Consider the following 18026-nt stretch of genomic DNA (forward strand, 5'->3'; position numbering starts at 1 on the left):
ACTCTGAGAAAAAAAATTGGCCGTTTGATTTGAAAGTACGGCAGACGCCACATGCCAACGTAGATGACCGTTGTTCAGACATACATAGAAAGTCCATCGCAATCGGCATGATCCAACGGCCAGATTTCACTAGCCGTTGTATTTGAAAAAGGGTTTAAGGGCTTCTTTGGAGACAAATGCCCACTGATTCTGTCTTTATTATTATTATGTAGCTCTGTCTTTACTTCCACTACTCTACTTGTATTTAATTGTTACATGCTCTCTCTGCCTTGATTGCTCTCTCTCTTCTCTCTCTGTCAATTTGGGTTTGTGTTCCTTCATCAAGATGGTTATTTCTGATGAGAACTGTACTAATCTGGTCAGACCCACAAATGTTCAAGGTGAATTGTGGTGCCCCAGATTTGGATTTGGATTTGAAACCGTAAACATTGTGGCTTTTTTTGATTTTATTTTTTGGATGAAATGTAGGGGGAGTAGAAATGGGTAACAGGAAGATTGGGCATAACAGGAGGGCATTGGGAGTTATTAATCAGAGTCTAATTGGAGCTAAGCCTTACCCTTGTGTTGTTAACAAGAGAGGCTTTCCTGGGTAATTTTCTTAGGTCCCAATGTTCAGTCTTTCATGGAATTATAGGGGTGTTGTTGTTCTTGGATTGAATATTTTTTTTTTTTGGGTCTATTCTCAGAAAGCACGAGATCTGTGAAAAGAAGCAGGCAGATCCGGCGCATAGACCGATTACAAGGTTAGAATTTGAGTTTTTTTGGTTTTCACTTTTCTTTACAATTGTTTGGCTGTTGAGAAAAAGTGGGGTGAAAAGAAATGAAAATTTGAATTTCGGGTGTGGAGAAAAAAGGTGGGAAAAGTAAATGGAATTCAAAATTAGATCTTAGATCTTTCATTTTTCAAGATAGCAATGATTTTCATGCTTGAAATTGAGACAGTAATCATGAGTGAATGTGTTGAAGTAAGAGGTACTAACCTTTTCATTGGTTTAAATCTTAACATTGGGTTTGATTTGAAATTCATAGGAAGTTTGCTGCACAAATTGGAAGCACTCAGCAATTGAGTCAAGAGGTACCTATTAATCCTCCTGTGATTAATTTGTGACTTTATTCATCTGTTTTATCTTATCTAATGGGTAATGTGATTTATATGAACAGGAAATTAAGAAACCCTCAGATAGTTTTGGAGATTGTATATTCATAGATGAGGAATTCAAGTCACCTGAAGACCAGGCTGACCAGCCAGAGCCCATGTTCTTAGAACAAGCAGAAACAATGCCTAATGAAGCCAATGTGGTATATCTTTCGTCCTGTAAAGTTTTTGGATTGTTATTGTTTATTGGAAAAACCCATTTTACTGATTCAATTGAAAATTTGATGTTTCAGAAGGAGGTTGAAATGGAGGATATTGTGGAGGAGCCACTTGTGGACATTGATAGCAGCGATTTAAAGAACCCACTAGCGGTTGTGGAGTATGTTGAGGATCTTTATACTTATTACAGGAAAATGGAGGTAATATACTCATCATAGAAACTACTCAAGGTACAAAACTCAAATGATACAAAGTCATACATTGTTTGAACCTAACAGATTCACTAAAAAAACGCGCTGAATTAGACATTCAACTCAAGGTACAAAACTCAAATGATATACATTGTTTGAACCAAACAGATTCACACAAAAACGCGCTGAATTAGACATTCATCTCATTTATAGGTACACCTGTGTACTGGTGTGCTATATTAATGTGGCAGCCACATTAAGAGTAATGTACACAGTCCTTGAATGACACAGGGATGAGTAGATCTATGATGGATTCATTCATAAGGTCATGACAGAGTTATAATTATCTGGAAAGGGAAAGCATTTATGTCATGGCTAGATTCAACTAATAGTTGTTTGTCCTGCATTTGGAATTCATTTCTAAATGTTTCCTCAGATTCTCGGTGGATATTGATTTTTTGAAACTATCTCAGTAGCCAGTATTGATCTGGTCTTTGAATAACCAATTTTCCTATCTGATATTCCAAATTAAGTATATTGGTAGGAAACCATCAATTCCACCAAAGTGTGATGACTAAATAATGTTTTTTTATCTTGCAGGGTTTTAGCTGTGTCCCACCTGATTATCTGGAACAACAATTTGACATCAATGAGAAGATGAGGGCTATACTAATTGACTGGCTTATTGAGGTATGTTAATCTTTCTAGTTGAACAATATATAATTTGATTTCTCATGAACTTCTAATGATTTATCTGCATATCCAAATCAACAGGTGCACGACAAGTTCGAGCTCCTGGACGAGACATTGTTTCTTACTGTTAATCTTATAGATAGATTTTTATCCAGCAAACAGTGGTAAGAAAGAACTTCAGTTAGTTGGTCTGGTTGCCATGCTTTTAGCATGCAAGTATGAGGAAGTTTCTGTGCCTGTTGTTGGCGATTTAATCCTTATATCCGATAAGGCTTACACAAGGAAGAAATCCTGGAAATGGTAATTCAATTTTCCGTGCTCCTGAACAGTTTTACTTACTTCTTGAGAATATGTACTAATTGAAATTCTGTTTCCTTTCCCAATAAAATTGCAGGAGAGCTTGATCCTCAACACATTGCAATTTAACATGTCAGTTCCAACACCGTATGTTTTCATGAAAAGGTTCCTCAAGGCTGCTCAATCTGACAAAAAGGTCAGCAGTGAATCTAACTACAATCAATTTCGTTATCACAGTAATAAGATTCTGAACTATTATTATCCTCAAACAGCTTGAACTTTTATCCTTCTTCTTGATCGAGCTCTCTCTCGTGGAGTACGAGATGCTTAAGTTCTCGCATCTTTGTTGGCTGCTAGTGCAGTCTTACGCTGCTCAGTGTACTCTTTATGGTTTTCAAGCAGTGGAGTAGAACCTGTGAGTGGCACACAAACTACTCGGAAGATCAGCTTTTGTAAGTTCTTGCCTAGTGTATATGACCTTCATTAGATATGGTACAATATGATACTTATTATCAATTATCAATAGATGAAGAATTATTAATGTTGGTAACTTCTTGATTGCTATCAGAGAATGTACAAGTTTGATGGTTGGTTTCCACCAAAAGGCAGCAGCAGGGAAACTCACAGGGGTACATAGGAAGTTCTGTACATCCAAGTTTGGCTTCATTGCGAATTGTGAACCAGCAAGTTTCTCTTACAGACCCAACTATAGCAAGGCATATACTACTAACCTTACATGACATTTGTATAGGGTTGATTGGGTGGGTGGGGAATATGCACATAATAATTCAGCAACTGTGGTTGCACCTGGGAATTGGTATTCTAGATTTCTAAGCTTGCAGCCTCAATTGCTCATTGCTTCACAGCCACGGCTGATTCTTCTGTATGTATGTTCTAATTGAGCATACTCATTTTTCGTTCCATTTTTTTTTTTACATTGACTGTACTTTAGTTCTTATTCCATGACAATAATTCAATGAAATACAAATTTCTTAATCTGCTGTCAACTTGGATTGTGCTTTCTGTTTTTGAGTACATTATTACAAGATACCTAACTCGGTTCACAACCCATGTCACTATCATCAGTTACACTTGTTGGGAATAACGGAAAAAAGAAATAGAACTTGCTAAAAGGATTCTGTATTAATTGAGGTTTTAGTGTTTCTCTACTGTAAATTCATAGATAGGGCTGTTTAACGAATCACATCAGTAGATCTTCATGCTAGACCTGTCACAATAAAAAGGTTCATTGTGAATGCTAGTTCATTCATTTAGCATTTATGTTGAAAGCACATACTTTCTAAATGATATCAGCCTATAAATTCATAACAAGTTATGTCACATGAAATCTAAAATAAAGTATTGGAGGAAATTGAAATAGTACTTTGGGTAATAAATTTGGTTTCATGTTCAAAATGGATTTAGTTTAGAGATTACTTTATTGAACCTAAATAACAACTATATGTCAGTATATAGTCTTACATATGAAATCATCACACCCACTTAGAAAGAGTTTCTAGAATGAAGGATTTGTAATGGCCAGATAGGTCCCTGATTTTTCACCAGATGTTTGATACATTTTTTCATTACAATAGAAATGAAACTACTAATTTTACACATTTCCACTCAATCCAAAACCCACTAATATAAAAGGAAGTTTCAATTTTGCTTTGAAAGGTATTATAATAACATTTGTACATTTCCAACCCAAATCAAAATTCAACACTACCAATGGACAAAAAAAGAACAAGGGAGTTACTAGGGTGAATGAAAGTGATCCCATCACAAACCTTTTAGAAAGAAGTCCTTGTAGTGCAAGTCTGTGTTCACCATAGTCCAAAACAATCGAAACCTACTACATGAGCCGCCAACTTATAAACTCATCATTCATTCATTCCTACTGCCAACGACGTCGTACTGTTGATCCCAATTTCCAATTTCCAAGTTTCAACCTTTCCACCAACCACACCAAATTCAAATCTATGAAATACACACCTTAATGGAATATCCAATTTCATAGCACCCCTAATATAAATACCCCAACACCAAGATTCAGATCTTCACCAACAAAACCCTTCTCCTTTTTTCTCTCTATTTCTGAACCAAAACCCGCCACCGCCACCGCCACCAATCACCATGGCAATGGCAACCTCACCTCACTCCCTCCTCCTCCAAAACCCAACTCCCACTTTCCTCAAAAACCCCAAACTACCCTTCACCGCCGTCCCCATGACCTCCACCCGAATCTCCCCCACCACCACCGCAAAACCCATGTCGATCAAATGCGCTGCCACCACGACCCCAATCCAAGATCTCCGCCCGAACCCGCCCGAGTCCCAAGATCGGGTCTTTAACTTCGCCGCCGGGCCCGCCAACCTCCCGGAGAACGTTCTCAAGAAGGCCCAATCGGAGCTCTACAACTGGCGCGGATCTGGCATGAGCGTCATGGAAATGAGCCACCGCGGCAAGGAATTCTCCTCCATAATCCAGAAGGCCGAGTCCGACCTCCGAACCCTCTTGAATATTCCCCAAGAATATTCCGTCCTCTTCCTCCAAGCGGCGCCACCACCCAGTTCGCCGCGATCCCGCTAAATCTGTGCAAGCCCGATGATAAAGTGGATTACTTGTTACCGGGTCGTGGGTGACAAGGCCTTCAAGGAGGCCCAGAAGTACAGCAAGCCCAAGGTGATCTGGTCCGGTAAGTCGGAAAAGTACACAAAGATTCCGGCGTTTGATGCTCTAGAGCAGACCCCAGATGCTAAGTACTTGCATATATGTGCAAATGAGACCATTCATGGGGTTGAGTTCAAAACCTACCCAACCCCCAAAAATGGGCTCTTGATTGCTGATATGTCCTCTAATTTTTGCTCAAAGCCTGTGACGTTTCTAAATTCGGGATCATCTACGCCGGGGCACAGAAGAATGTGGGGCCATCTGGGTGACCATTGTGATCATCAGGAAGGATCTGATTGGAAATGCTCAGGAAGTCCACCAGTAATGCTTGATTACAAGATCCATGATGATAACAATTCGCTGTATAATACTCCTCCCTGCTATGGGATTTACATGTGTGGGCTTGTGTTGAGGATTTGCTAGAGCAGGCGGCTTGGCCGGGATTGAGAAGAAGAACAAGAAGAAGGCGGAGCTGTTGTACAATGCCATTGATGGGAGCAATGGGTTTACAGGTGCCCGGTGGAGAAGTCGGTGAGGTCATTGATGAATGTGCCGTTTACGCTTGAGAAATCGGAGTTGGAAGCCGAGTTTATCAAGGAGGCGGCTAAGGAGAAGATGGTGCAGCTCAAGGGCATAGGTCAGTGGGAGGAATGAGGCCTCTATATATAATGCTATGCCTTTGGCTGGGGTGGAGAAGTTGGTTGCTTTCATGAAGGACTTTCAGGCAAAGTATGCTTGATTTAGCTATCCTCCAATATGCTCATCTGTGCTTCCTTTTCTCTCTTGCCATTTCTATTAGGGTTGTTAGCCACATCCTTGTTTTCTTCTGTTTTGTATTTTTTTTGGCATTGTTGTTTGCTCAATGTGATTATGTAAGGTGCATTTTTGGATGCATGTTATGAAATTCTTGTCACTTGGGATGAAGTTGATGTCCTATGAGTTTAGGGTTTAGGCTAATTTTGCGATGTAATTTTGTTGTCATAAGATGAGAGTAATGAATAACTCAATTTTTCAGTTCAACTGTTACTGTCGACTCTTGCTTTCGTTCTTGTTTCATATCTAGTTAAGCCTCTCTAGTCTGAAAATCGAAACAAAATCAAAATTATTTGAGCATACTTGCAAATCACTCTCTAACAACCCCACCCACCAAGAAGAAAATCTTCGGAAAATAAATAGCCAGGGGACAGGCTTGTATCATTTTGATAAATCTTGTCTGATACTCTTTTAATGAATTAAAATCGCAGCTCATATTGCTGAGACCGAATTGATTTCGAACCAAAAAAGAAATTTATTGTAGACAAGGACCTATGATCAGCCACCGGCAAACTCAAATCGATGGTCAAAAAATTGATTCATGCATATAAAACCAACGTGAACATTACTTACAAAGAGTAACAAGAGGGTGTGAGTAGAGGTAAAACTGCTGAGGCTGCCATCTGACGGTAATCTAAACTGTACTATTCAATCAGATGTCAAATAAAAGCACGCCCTCAACATCCGTATTCTCGTCCCAATAAATAACCAAATCATGCCTTTTTCTTTGTTACACTACAATAAATCATGGAAGGACCGATGACGCCCAGAATGTTCTCTCTCTCTCTCTCTCTCTCTCTCTCTCTCTGTGACTGAATTGTGCTGTCGTACTTTACATTTTCTGGATGGTATGGAGAATGAATGGTTCACTTTTACAAAAGAATACAAGATCTACTGTGATCGCACCCTTCCATCTTTTGTATGGAGACAAGCAGCTGTAGCAGCTGGTTTTTCGTGCAAAGAATTGTCTACAAAACTTCATTTTGCCATTAAGTGAATGAGAATCTTGAGAAAAGCGAGGAGGTGGCAGATCCTGAAGCATCACTTGCTGCGCTAGGAGGGACATCTACAGATGCGCGGTATGCTTGTTGACACTTCTGGATCTGTATTATAATGCATATATTAGAATTCAATCCAGTCTATTAAAACCATTGCAGGACACAGGAAATTTCTACTAGAATTCTTTTACAATAGATTTTATAAGCTACAGGAGGAGAATTCTTGTCGTGCTATCATAATGTAATGAAATGCATCCCCAATATTTCATCATCATAGCCGGAAACTATGTCAAATCTTTATGTGTCCCACTGTTTGACACTAGGGCAGCCATTATACAGAAGACACAATTAACCAGTAATAACACCAGCAGTGTTGTTAAATGTGATAATCTTGCCTCTATGATTTATATTTCTCTATACAGTCATGTTGCGCACACTGTCTGAGACTCGGGCAGAGCTAGTTGAAACCTATTTTCTAATAACTTGAGATATGTCGCAGATGACTACCAACTATAACTGTAGCATCAAGTAGGAGATAAGAATTTCACCTCTTCAGGACTAAACTGAAGGAGCATACCAACCACAGGTAATAGAGCCTCCACTTCACCTATTTTGGTAAACAAAAATTATCAGTATTTTAAACATCACTTGTATCTCACTATATGATCATTTAAATATAGATAAAACAAACTTTGATTGTTTGTATCAATATTCTATAAAACATACCAGTTTCAAGAAGCTTTAATATAACATTTTGAGGTAAGTCATATCTACTCCTTCCCTCTTCTGTGATCTTTCCATGTTGCGAAGCTCAGTCTTCAACATTGTTTCCTACATGTGTTGCGAAACTCAAACAATCAAAACTTCTATTGACTTCCATTGTTCAGTGACTGAAGCCAACATCAGCATTTTCATTTCAGATATGAAAAATTCATATAAAATTTTGACCGACTCTCGTTCTACATTCTACAGTTTCTTACAACTTTCAAAAGGAACAGTAAATAACTAAAGCCTTAAATATCCAGGCTTCTTGATACCTGTTGGCTATGCAGACGATTTTCATGCTCCAGCTCCTCAATTTCCTCCTGATTTTAAATAATAAACATGTATAAGAGAACTGCACTGCAGCTAAGTAGTAATCAAGATGAGGAGGGATTACACACTTGAAGCGCTAAAATGTGCCTCTGTGACTGTGCTAGCTCTTCCTCTCTTTGCGCTTGTTGCCTTGCCAGAATCTGAGTTTACATTAATTCAGTTCATGAACATCACACCGGCACCAATAAAGAAAAGGATACAAACATATAAAAAACAATAGCTCATAAACCTGAGCTCATAGTAAGATCTTAAGCAAAATAGTTAGATTTATTATAAAATTTCACCACTTTAGACCATCATACCATATCAGTCAGAGGATGGAGGAAGATATGATGAGTAAACTTCGCACCATCTTAGCAACTATTACATGATGAGGAAATGAGGATATTGATGATAAACAGGGTTACAGAATTTAAATCAACCTTACTTCTACAGATTACCAGTATGGCCAATGTTCTTTACCACGATAACCATATAAAGCACCTAGATATTCTAATTCGACCAAATTCAATTATCTGATTCAGAGATTACAATTGTAAATCTCTAGCACGACCGCCGTGCTAATACGGGTTCAACAAAATACTTACTTTTCACTTCTTTTGTGAAAAGACATGAAAGTAGAAATGGAAATTTAGGCATTGTAGTTACACAGCAAGAAAAATACAGAGGAAAACTATGATTACCAGAATCTGCTGTTCTAACGCAGAGGTGCTTAAACTTGATGGATCCTGTTTATACATGCCTGATATTGTCCAGAAAAGAACATGTTAGAACTCCACCATGCATCCTGGTAAAAACCACCCTAAATCCAATAATTGTGCTCAGCATGTTTACCTGTGCTATAATTATCGTTATGATCAACCTGAGATTTATATAAAAAATGTCAGGAAAATATGGGGAAAAACAGCAAAAATTGGATTATTAGGGTAAAGTTACTTGAAAAAAATGGAACCTACCTTTGGTCTTGACTCCAAAGATTGATGAAGGTTCTTATTATCATCTACAAGTCTAGAAATTTCTCTGTCCTTCTCCTCCATCATTCTATCAGCAAGATCACGAAATGAACTGTGTTCTTCCTGCAAATGATGAACACAATAAGTGAAAAATAATAACACTTTTATTAGAGGCTGAAAGAGCAGGAAGAATGCCAATACCTTCAATTTTTTATACCGTAATTTGAGCTCTTCCAATTCTTTTTTATGTCTTCTCCAGAAGATGCTTCATTTTGAGCTCTTAATGTTTCACATCTTGCTGCAAAAAAGAAAAATCATCCCAATGAAATCTGCTCTCAAACTTTGAACAAAATAAGCATTTCCTAGAAGAGTTAACAAACAAATAGGAAAAACATAAAAGAAACACTATTTGAAAGTTGATTAGGACAAAAATATTACCCCGCCATGTTTCTTCCAAATTACTAAGGTTAACTTCCCATGCTTCTTTGGCGGATCGGTGATGGGCATTAGTAGACTCGAGCTTTTTTTCTAAGCTCTTGATCTGCTGCATGGTATCATTAAGAGCTGCATCTCTGTAAAAAGTGTGGCACAGGAAGATCAAGATCAATTGCTTGACATTTGACAGAAGTATATTACGTAACGAAGAATTTCAAATTCAATGATGGGCCGTGTATTAATAAGACCCATCTTTGGGCCTATTAGTTATTGCTCAATAGAAGGAGAAGAATGTTCTAAAATAGACAGAAAGTAATGCCCAGATTAGAAGAACTCGGATGAAGGACCTTACTTCAGATTAAATGAACTCAACAATAATATTACCTTTCTGCTAGTTCTTTATTATAATTAGTCAAGGCATCCTGAAGATCCTGAAGGGCCTTATCTCTTTCAGCACTCAGAGACGAAACTTCTTTTCAGCTTCCTAAAGGATAAGACATGTATAGTATTAAAAGTGAATGGAAAGAGCAGGGCAGTTCATTATTTTTCTTCATGCTACAAAAGCAGAGATTAATTACAAGCACGCACTTTTAGTGCTTCCTCAAGAGCTGTAACTTGTTCAGAGTCTTTAGCTGCAGCTAGATCTGCATCCTTCTTTTGGAGAAGTGCATGAGCACGTACTTTATAAGAAGAAAATTCATTTTTAAGGCGGTTGATCTGCAGGATATAATAGGTAGAACAGTAAGGACAGAAGAAAGATTAAATGTATGCAACTTCACCTTCAACAAAATCAAGATTTGCAGCACATTTGAGCAAGATCATGGCCCTTGTTAAAGGTTTTGAAGTCGGAGAGCAAGATTCAAAGACATACTCAAGTGAGTATGGCTGTCAACTCTGATGATGATGATGTAACACAGAAGAGAGTAAATTTATACCTCCTCCTTGGCAGTTGCAAGTTCAGCATCTCTCGCATCAAGCATTTGGGTTTGTGCAGACACCTCTGATTCCAGCTGACCTGCCCAATAGCATGCCATACTGATATAAATACTTCTCATTTGGTTACTTCAATTTCATATATATACACCTAAACAGATGAATATTTAGCACAGAAAACAAGTATACTTCTCATTTTGGCTACTTCAATTTCAGCACATATCCGATTGCTCTCAGTGACTTCCAGCTTTGTTTTCAGTCCTCGAGAGGCAGCTTCCCAGCTCTCCTTTTCTTTCTCCTGAACAACTAAATGTATTTAGAATCAAACTTAGAAGCAGTATATCCCACAGGTACATGACCTGTAATGTAACCGAAGGCAAGGCTAACGATGACATTTATCAAAGGAGACATAAAAATGTCTCCCTCCAAGTCAGCAAAAGTCATAAATTACAGGGCTAAACAAGATGGCAGCCAAAAAAGAATTCAATCATTTTATCGAAAGAAATAATTAAATCCATATCCTGGAGGCCATAATATATATGCATAACTTTTACTTATCCTCTGAGTTCAATTCATACATGCTCATGTTTAAGGTGAGCAAGCTCTCCTTTTACAGTTTCTGCAGCAGCTCTAAGCCTTGCTGCCTCACCCGTTGATGCCGCTTCCATCTCTGCAATCTTTGACTCTTTCTCAGCAACTAGCATCTGGAAAATTACATTCATTTACCAGTCTGATTAATTTGAAAAATCCAGACACGTGCAACAAGACTTTGCACTGGAATAAAATTACTTAAGGCAGCAAAGATATAAGATAGAAAAGCCAGTAATTCATTTCAACTTCAGTGTCTTCTCATTATAAAGGCAAACTTTTCAGTCCCTAGTATATTAATGAGCGAAATACCTTTCTCTCATATTAATACTAGCCTGCAAAAGAAAGGAGCTGAAGACTCAAGCTCAAATTAACTTGTTCGTGGTTATGCATAAGGCCCAGCATGCAACTTGATTGAGACAAGCTAAACTCAAACATGCTAATTTCTTTTAAGGTTTATGAGTCTGCAGAAGGCTGATTTGTACCTGATCTAACTATGGGCTTAACAATGTTGATATAAGTGCATTAGAAAGGTTATAAAAATATCGAAATTTATAATTACCTAAAAGAACAAGGAAGAGGTTTCAACTTTCAAGTACTATTCATGATGATTAGTATGTATTGGACTGAAATGGCCACCAAAAATACAATGCCACTTACAGAAAAGTGAACCCAACTTGAAAATGGAATCAACATCATTAATAAATTCTCACCTGCAGTGAAGAAATAGTTTCAGTTGCTTTATTTCTATCGGATGATGCATCCGCAAGTTGCGCTTCCAAACTCTCCAAATTCTGAAAAAGATAAGAGACAAAGAGGAACTATGTCATAATTCCTTTTTATCATATGCAAATGGAACCAAAATTGAGGTCTGTGAACAGATATACACCTTCTGATGTTTAGCAGAGAGTTCAGCTAATGAAGATTGCCTTTTTTCCTCAGCAGCCTGAAGCAAACCTCGCATATCTTCTAACATCTGAGACAACGCAAGTTAACATCAACATAGACATATCTTTTTATCTTCTTCTTCTTTTTTTATCAATAAATATTTCATTTAGATTATTATGAACTTTCTCGCTGGATGTGATAATTTACAGCTTTTGGAAATATAATATTTCAGCAGCTTGGATTAATAATAATAATAATCCAGGTCCCAGAAGATTCAAGATGAATAGAAAAGGTAGTGCTTCCATAATAATAACCATTCATCATTTTTTTTTTAATTGTAATTATCAGACTTTGCTCATGCAGCCACTGGATTGTGCACATACAACCAAACAGGACAGCCGAACAATAAGTTGCATACGCATTTGTGGTTGCAAAATAAACCAAAGGTCTAAATGTAACAGATATGCAGGATAATGTAATTAGGAAGACACATAGACTGTACACTAAGCACAAATGAAAACATCTAGACAGAAAGCAAATACACAATAGGTTATCTACATGAACATGTGATGAACTTCTTGATCTATCAAAACTAAAGTTATGAAAGCAGAGACTGAATCGCTCAAAGGATGAGCATACACATTCCTACCTGATCCTTCTCCGAAATTGTATGTTGCAGTGCCTCGATAGCACTCTCTTTTGGTTGCAGTGCATTTCGCAATTCCTCCAGGTTGTCTCGTAGTCTGATCGGCAGTATAATTGAAGTTAATATAAGAAATGACAAAATAGTTATACTATCTCAACAAATGCACAAATTGGTCATAGTTGGCGGTTAAATGTATATTACTTATTATTTGCACTTCTTAGTTGTTGTCTCTCAGCATCAATTGCTTTCAGTGCATCGTTTGCTTGTTGCCTGGTTTTGTCAAGCTCTTGCTGCAATGCTGACTGTTGGGATAATGCTCGCTCAGCTCTTTCATTTACTTCACGAAATCTAGCCTCAATGTCATCTTTTTCCTGAAAGTATAAACATATCCAGCCAACATATGAACTCAATTTCCACTTAAAGGACGGTTTTCCTTTTTATACATTCTATCTACACACTGTAACACACTAAATATTTACCTTTTGAACATCTTGAATACGCTGCTTTGCTCGTTTGTGAAGCCTGGTGAATTTCGAGTCAAGATCAGAGTACTTCTCTTCACGCTCTTTAATTTCTTGATCCAACTTCTGTTGAGCTACACAATTCAACACACAATGCTACACATTCAGACTCCTAACCATAAACTCGCAAATTCACAGTCATTAGCTCCAGTGTCTCACAGAAGCTACAAATTTACAAACGAAGCCACACGATCTGACCTTCAGCTAGCTTTGCAGAGAGGTCCTGCGCTCTTGAATCAGCTTCCAAGTGTTCTTCTCTAAGGTGCTTCAGAGCCTCTTCTGCCGCAGCTCGTGTTTGCTTCTCTTCCTCAAGCTGCGAATTCAATGACTCAATGCTCTGCCGGAGCCGTTCAACCTCTTCGGAACCACCGGCTTCACTCGGTTCTGCTGGTTGCAAACTCTGAAAGCCTTCAATCTGAGACTTGAGGAATTCGTTCTGCAATTTGAGCTCCGTGACCATCTGCACAAGCTGATCATGAGCATCGCCTGAGCTGCCATTCTCCAATGCCAGATCTCCATTGCTATCGCTTCCGTGCCTCTGCGGTTTCCAATTGTCCTCCATTTGAGCCGCCTCGGCCATTGTTCCGCTTCCTCCAATCCAACTCCTACCTGAGGCTGAGAGACATACAAATTCAATCCGATAATCAATTCGCGGATCTCGTCGGATCAATTTGAAGAAAATGAATGTGTACCTTTTGGGGGAGCTGGAGGATGAGGATCCGTCAAGCAAACAGAAGCTCTTCACCGCCAAGATAGAGAGATCGCCGGTGGTGTCGGTCCGGCTTGGGGTGGAAGGCGAACCTAAGCAGAGAGAGAAACAGATACAGGGCGGGACTTAGAAAACGTCGTCGTCTGAGCTGAGCACTTTGCATCTGCTTTGCGCCTCTCCTAACGGTGGACATGGTCGATGCCTCCGTCAAATCACTTTCCCAAGGGTGTTTCAGTAATTGACTGTGGATTTATAACTGTTTAAGTTGGTAAAGTAGTAACTTTTTTTGTCGGTAAAAGTGAAAGTATATTAACTATTCATATGAACTGAAGAGAACAGAAAAAATCAACCGCAAGCTTGCAAAGTAGTTACATGACTGCTTATTACTCCAAAACGGCCCCAATCATTTAGGTTAGTAGCAAAAATCTCTCAAATTTCTCACAAACAACTAGTTGTTGCGATGGTGAGAAACGTACTAGTATAGGCAATGTTAAGACTTGGCGGCATATGGTTATAATGATAGTGCAACTTCTCATTCAACTTTATGTAATTTATTTCAATTTGAAATTTTTCAATGCTAAGACCACATAAGAAAATTGAGGATTATTCTTTCTGAAATTCCGACTTCTGAGCTTTTCCAACTGCAGACTTGAATTTCTTCATCCATACACATTTTAGATGTTGTTTTAGCTTTTACCATCTAGTTTTTTTGTTGTTGTTGTTGTTGTGTATAGAGGTCTTATTCTCTCCGAGAAAAGCCAATATTTGCCCTTTTTTAATTACTTCTTATAATACACCAGTTCAAAGAAAAGTAATTTCATTTGCTCCTAGTAAGAAAATCACATAGCTAATGCACTAAATCTGATAAAGAGTAAGCTGATCACCCACCAATAGGTTCAAATAAAATGAGCTACTGTTGCTTTTTTTGATGCATTCAGTATATTAAGGCAGTTCAGCTTGATTACAAGAGCACAAAAAGTAAAAACTTCATCTTCTCATCTGATCTGGGGTCAATCTTTCTGCAACACGGCTACTTCATCATCTCACCATATCAATATGGTGGGAGAGAGAAAATATCGGGAGATCGTGTACTTTTAAACCTCTGGAATGAGAACCTCAATCAGCAGAGATAGCAGAAGAGTGATAATGGTTAATGAAATTCTATGATACAAGCTGTGATACAGTATGTCATCTTCTGCTCCAAAGACCACATATTGCCTTCACATTAGCAATTTTAGCAGTGGAGATCTACCCTACCTACATCTCTCAAGTGCTCGCGTCACTTTTTTCTGAAGTCTGCCCTCCTGAAAAATCATACTACGTGAGTTTTCCAGTAAAAGTTATGGTTCAACTTATCACCCCAAACAAAGAAAAAGGAAGGAAAAGCAAAATATACTAACCAGCAGACCTTGCATCTCTGAACTTAACAGCTACATTTTCAAAAAATTCTTTGGTAGCATCTGCATAGTCATAGCAACAATCCCGGTATGTAAGAGACATGAATTGAGCCAAACAAAGATCAATTTTAAGAAAGCACAGATGAACTGACGACATTCAACCAACATTACAACCGCATGGTTTAAGAGAGAGATTTCTTTGGTAGCTATCAATTGTCAACTAACTATCCTAATTATTAATGAAGCGACAGAATCCTATACATTTTCCATTCCATGTGATCCTCAAAAACAGTTGTAGAATGTGAAGCTGATTTTGGTATTCATGTCAAAATGAACATGTGATTGGTTTCATACATTTGACTTGTTGGCCTATAATAACGTCCTAGCTAGAGTTCAAACGAATTAAACAAATGCAAGACTTGGATAATCCCCTGCCCATATGACATACCATGCTTCATGGTTAATGAAGGATCTTTTTCGTCTACATATCCAATCACTTTTGCTGGTATTCCTGCCACCATGCTTGAGAACAAGAGTAAGAAATGTCACTTTCAAAAGATTGTAAATAAAGCAAAAATTGACTTATTCGAGAGGCATTAATATGCTGAAAATAAGAAATTACTTTCCACCTGTGTGGAGGGACATCTTTAAGCACAAGGGAACAAGCAGCTATCATGGCTCCTTGACCTATTTTTATATTCCCAAGTATAGTTGCACTGGCTCCTATTAGTGCACCTTCACCTATTTTTGGATGACGGTCACCAATTTCTTTCCCAGTTCCTCCCAAAGTTACACCCTGTTGAAGAAATGCCAAACACAGTTCTTTTTATCAAGATGTACTATTCGCACAGGAATCCAGAAAATGAAACAAAGACGAATGATAAAAAAGAACTTGCCTGCATCAATGAAACTCTGTTTCCTATAACAGCAGTTTCCCCAATAACCACACCCGTACCATGATCCAACAATACTCCCTCTCCAATTTTTGAAGCTTCAGAAAAGGCATTGAAGAGAAATTATAGTAAATGTTAGTTTTATATCAAAAACAGAGGTGCTTAGTATCTCCTATAGAGCAAATTCTACAGACAAAACCACTTTTCAGCAAAAGAATTAAGTTCTGTGCATAAATCTTTAACTACTTTTGATCTCACTAAAATATTAACTTACCAGGGTGAATGTCCACTCCAAACACCTACAATACAAATGTCTTAAGGTTAGAAGAATAACAGAAAACCATAAACCTCTATAACAGTTAGTAACGCTCATCCAGAATCAACCAAATAGAAAACTACCTCGCTAACTCGGCTTTGTAATGCCAAGGCCAATACTTTGCGTCCTTGACTCCACAGTGAATGAGCTACTCGATATACTTGCAGAGCATGGTAACCCTGCAAAAGTAAAGTTGCAATATTAGAGTTGCAAAATGTATTGTATTAGGAACTCAGATTATGTGATTAAACTGTCTCAACTAAAACATATTCGAAAAATAAGTCTTTTTCTTTATATAAGACAGAATTTCCTAATAGGTTGCATTTTGTTTGATATCATAAATAGTTAACAACAAGAGCAAAATACCTTGAGATACAATAGAGCCGAACAGTAAGACAAACAAGCTGGATCGCGTTCTTTAAACGCCTGAGCAAACAGTATTCTAAAACAAGTCAAAAACAATAGAACAAAGTTTCCATCACTAAGCACACAGAGTCAGCATCATCTCTTTCACTACAAACCTAATACTTGCCTGCACGTCTAGCCGAGCAGATCGCTGAATGTCTCTGTCATGCATCATTACATTAGTGAATATATCCATCAGCTGAGTAGCCAGAAGTGTCGGGTTCTGCAACCTGTTTGCAAGAACAAACCCCAACGCCTGCTCTAAACAATCATGCGCCAAGATGCTCGCATACAAGAAGCTACTCAAAATTGGCTCCTTCTCTGCCTGCAATGCAATGGTCGAAACCATAATCATATAACTTATACAAAAATAAAATAAAAAAAGAGTCATCTTTGTTAAAAATGGCACATGCAGCAAATACAGAGCCAAAAATTATTTTATCCCGATATAGTATATTAAAGCTTTAAAGTTTCTCCCGTTAAAGCAATCGCCCGTTTCAATACTGCTCCGAATTATCGAAACTAAAGCAATAGACTGATTCAACTGTTATAATACTCCGATATACTATAAAAAATTTTTAAAAAAAAATTGTAACTATTTATTTACAGAGGAAAAAAAAATTGTATTACAAGTTTCTACCTCCAACTTGGCCTCTTCCCTGACAGCGTCCCAAATCGGGTCGTCCGAACTGTCAGCCACAACAACCGGGTCGGACTCGGGTTTCTGAATCCCCAATGCGTACACCGGAAAAACCTTCTCCAACCTGTACGCGGCGGACTCGGAGTCGAAAAACCCGGGCTCCTCCTCCTCCTCGGCCTCTTCCTCCCTCAAAGACAAACGCTCCGATAGCATTCTGGGCAGCGCGACCCAGCTCTCGTCGGTCACGCAGGCCATGACAGAGAGAACGAAATGAAGCTAGCGTTTGATGGTGGAAGAGGGTCTGAGAAGAATCTTCATATATATAGAAAAAAAGAGAGAGAAAGGGCTACAGAAGTGTGTGTCTCTGTGTGTGTTTGATAGGGGAAAGAGAGTAAAGGCGGGTACGTGGTGTGTGGTTTGTTCTGGGTGTGGTCCTCGTGTTTGTGGACGAAACCGCTGCGTTTCGACGTTTCGTTTCTCACGTTTCGGTTTTTTTTCTCTTTCAGGGGTGAGCTGGTGGAGGAAGAATCGAGGATAGAGACGGGCCGTGTGAAAGAGCGGTTTCTGACAAGAGAGAAGGGACCTCTGGGGAATAAGGTAAAATTATGATACGATTGGCTCATATCT

The 18026-nt window shown here is 38.4% G+C and overlaps 2 protein-coding genes and 2 pseudogenes across 2 annotated transcripts; 2 read left to right on the forward strand and 2 right to left on the reverse strand.

The window, feature by feature from the left end:
- Positions 1–207: 207 nt before the first annotated feature.
- On the forward strand, positions 208–2952 carry LOC112190182 (annotated as a pseudogene).
- A 1453-nt stretch (positions 2953–4405) lies between these two features.
- LOC112187702 lies at positions 4406–6105 on the forward strand (annotated as a pseudogene).
- Positions 6106–6505: 400 nt separating this feature from the next.
- Positions 6506–13939, reverse strand: LOC112190010 (protein GRIP-like). Its single transcript, XM_040515501.1, is given in 24 exon segments — positions 6506–7085; positions 7529–7587; positions 7707–7736; positions 7739–7811; positions 8018–8065; positions 8144–8215; positions 8759–8817; positions 8910–8937; positions 9032–9151; positions 9230–9276; positions 9279–9326; positions 9467–9600; positions 9848–9947; positions 10048–10180; positions 10399–10478; positions 10586–10694; positions 10975–11100; positions 11698–11778; positions 11874–11960; positions 12522–12615; positions 12720–12889; positions 12998–13113; positions 13238–13654; positions 13732–13939. Coding segments are annotated over 23 exon segments (2310 nt in total). The 5' UTR covers positions 13620–13654; positions 13732–13939; the 3' UTR covers positions 6506–6971.
- Positions 13940–14625: 686 nt separating this feature from the next.
- LOC112190198 (serine acetyltransferase 2) lies at positions 14626–18020 on the reverse strand. Its single transcript, XM_024329620.2, has 10 exons — positions 17400–18020; positions 16887–17084; positions 16721–16780; positions 16438–16533; positions 16313–16337; positions 16042–16136; positions 15775–15941; positions 15594–15667; positions 15149–15208; positions 14626–15052 (listed from the first exon to the last, which is right to left on the reverse strand). The coding sequence occupies exons 1-10, from the start codon at positions 17652–17654 to the stop codon at positions 15015–15017; spliced, it is 1068 nt and encodes a 355-aa protein (XP_024185388.1). The 5' UTR covers positions 17655–18020; the 3' UTR covers positions 14626–15014.
- Positions 18021–18026: the final 6 nt, after the last annotated feature.

This window comes from Rosa chinensis, chromosome 2, assembly GCF_002994745.2.
Source record: "Rosa chinensis cultivar Old Blush chromosome 2, RchiOBHm-V2, whole genome shotgun sequence".
NCBI lineage: Eukaryota > Viridiplantae > Streptophyta > Magnoliopsida > Rosales > Rosaceae > Rosa > Rosa chinensis.

Bases quoted from the DNA above. Each gene is read 5' to 3' on its own strand.
- LOC112190198 (XM_024329620.2), bottom strand. From the start codon at position 17,654: ATGGCCTGCGTGACCGACGAGAGCTGGGTCGCGCTGCCCAGAATGCTA. The intron at 16,338-16,437 runs GTAGTTTTCTAT...TTTGTATTGTAG, and splicing joins TACAAAGCCGAGTTAGCGAG to GTGTTTGGAGTGGACATTCA. The intron at 15,668-15,774 runs GTGGAAAGTAAT...CTTGTTCTCAAG, and splicing joins AAAGATGTCCCTCCACACAG to CATGGTGGCAGGAATACCAG.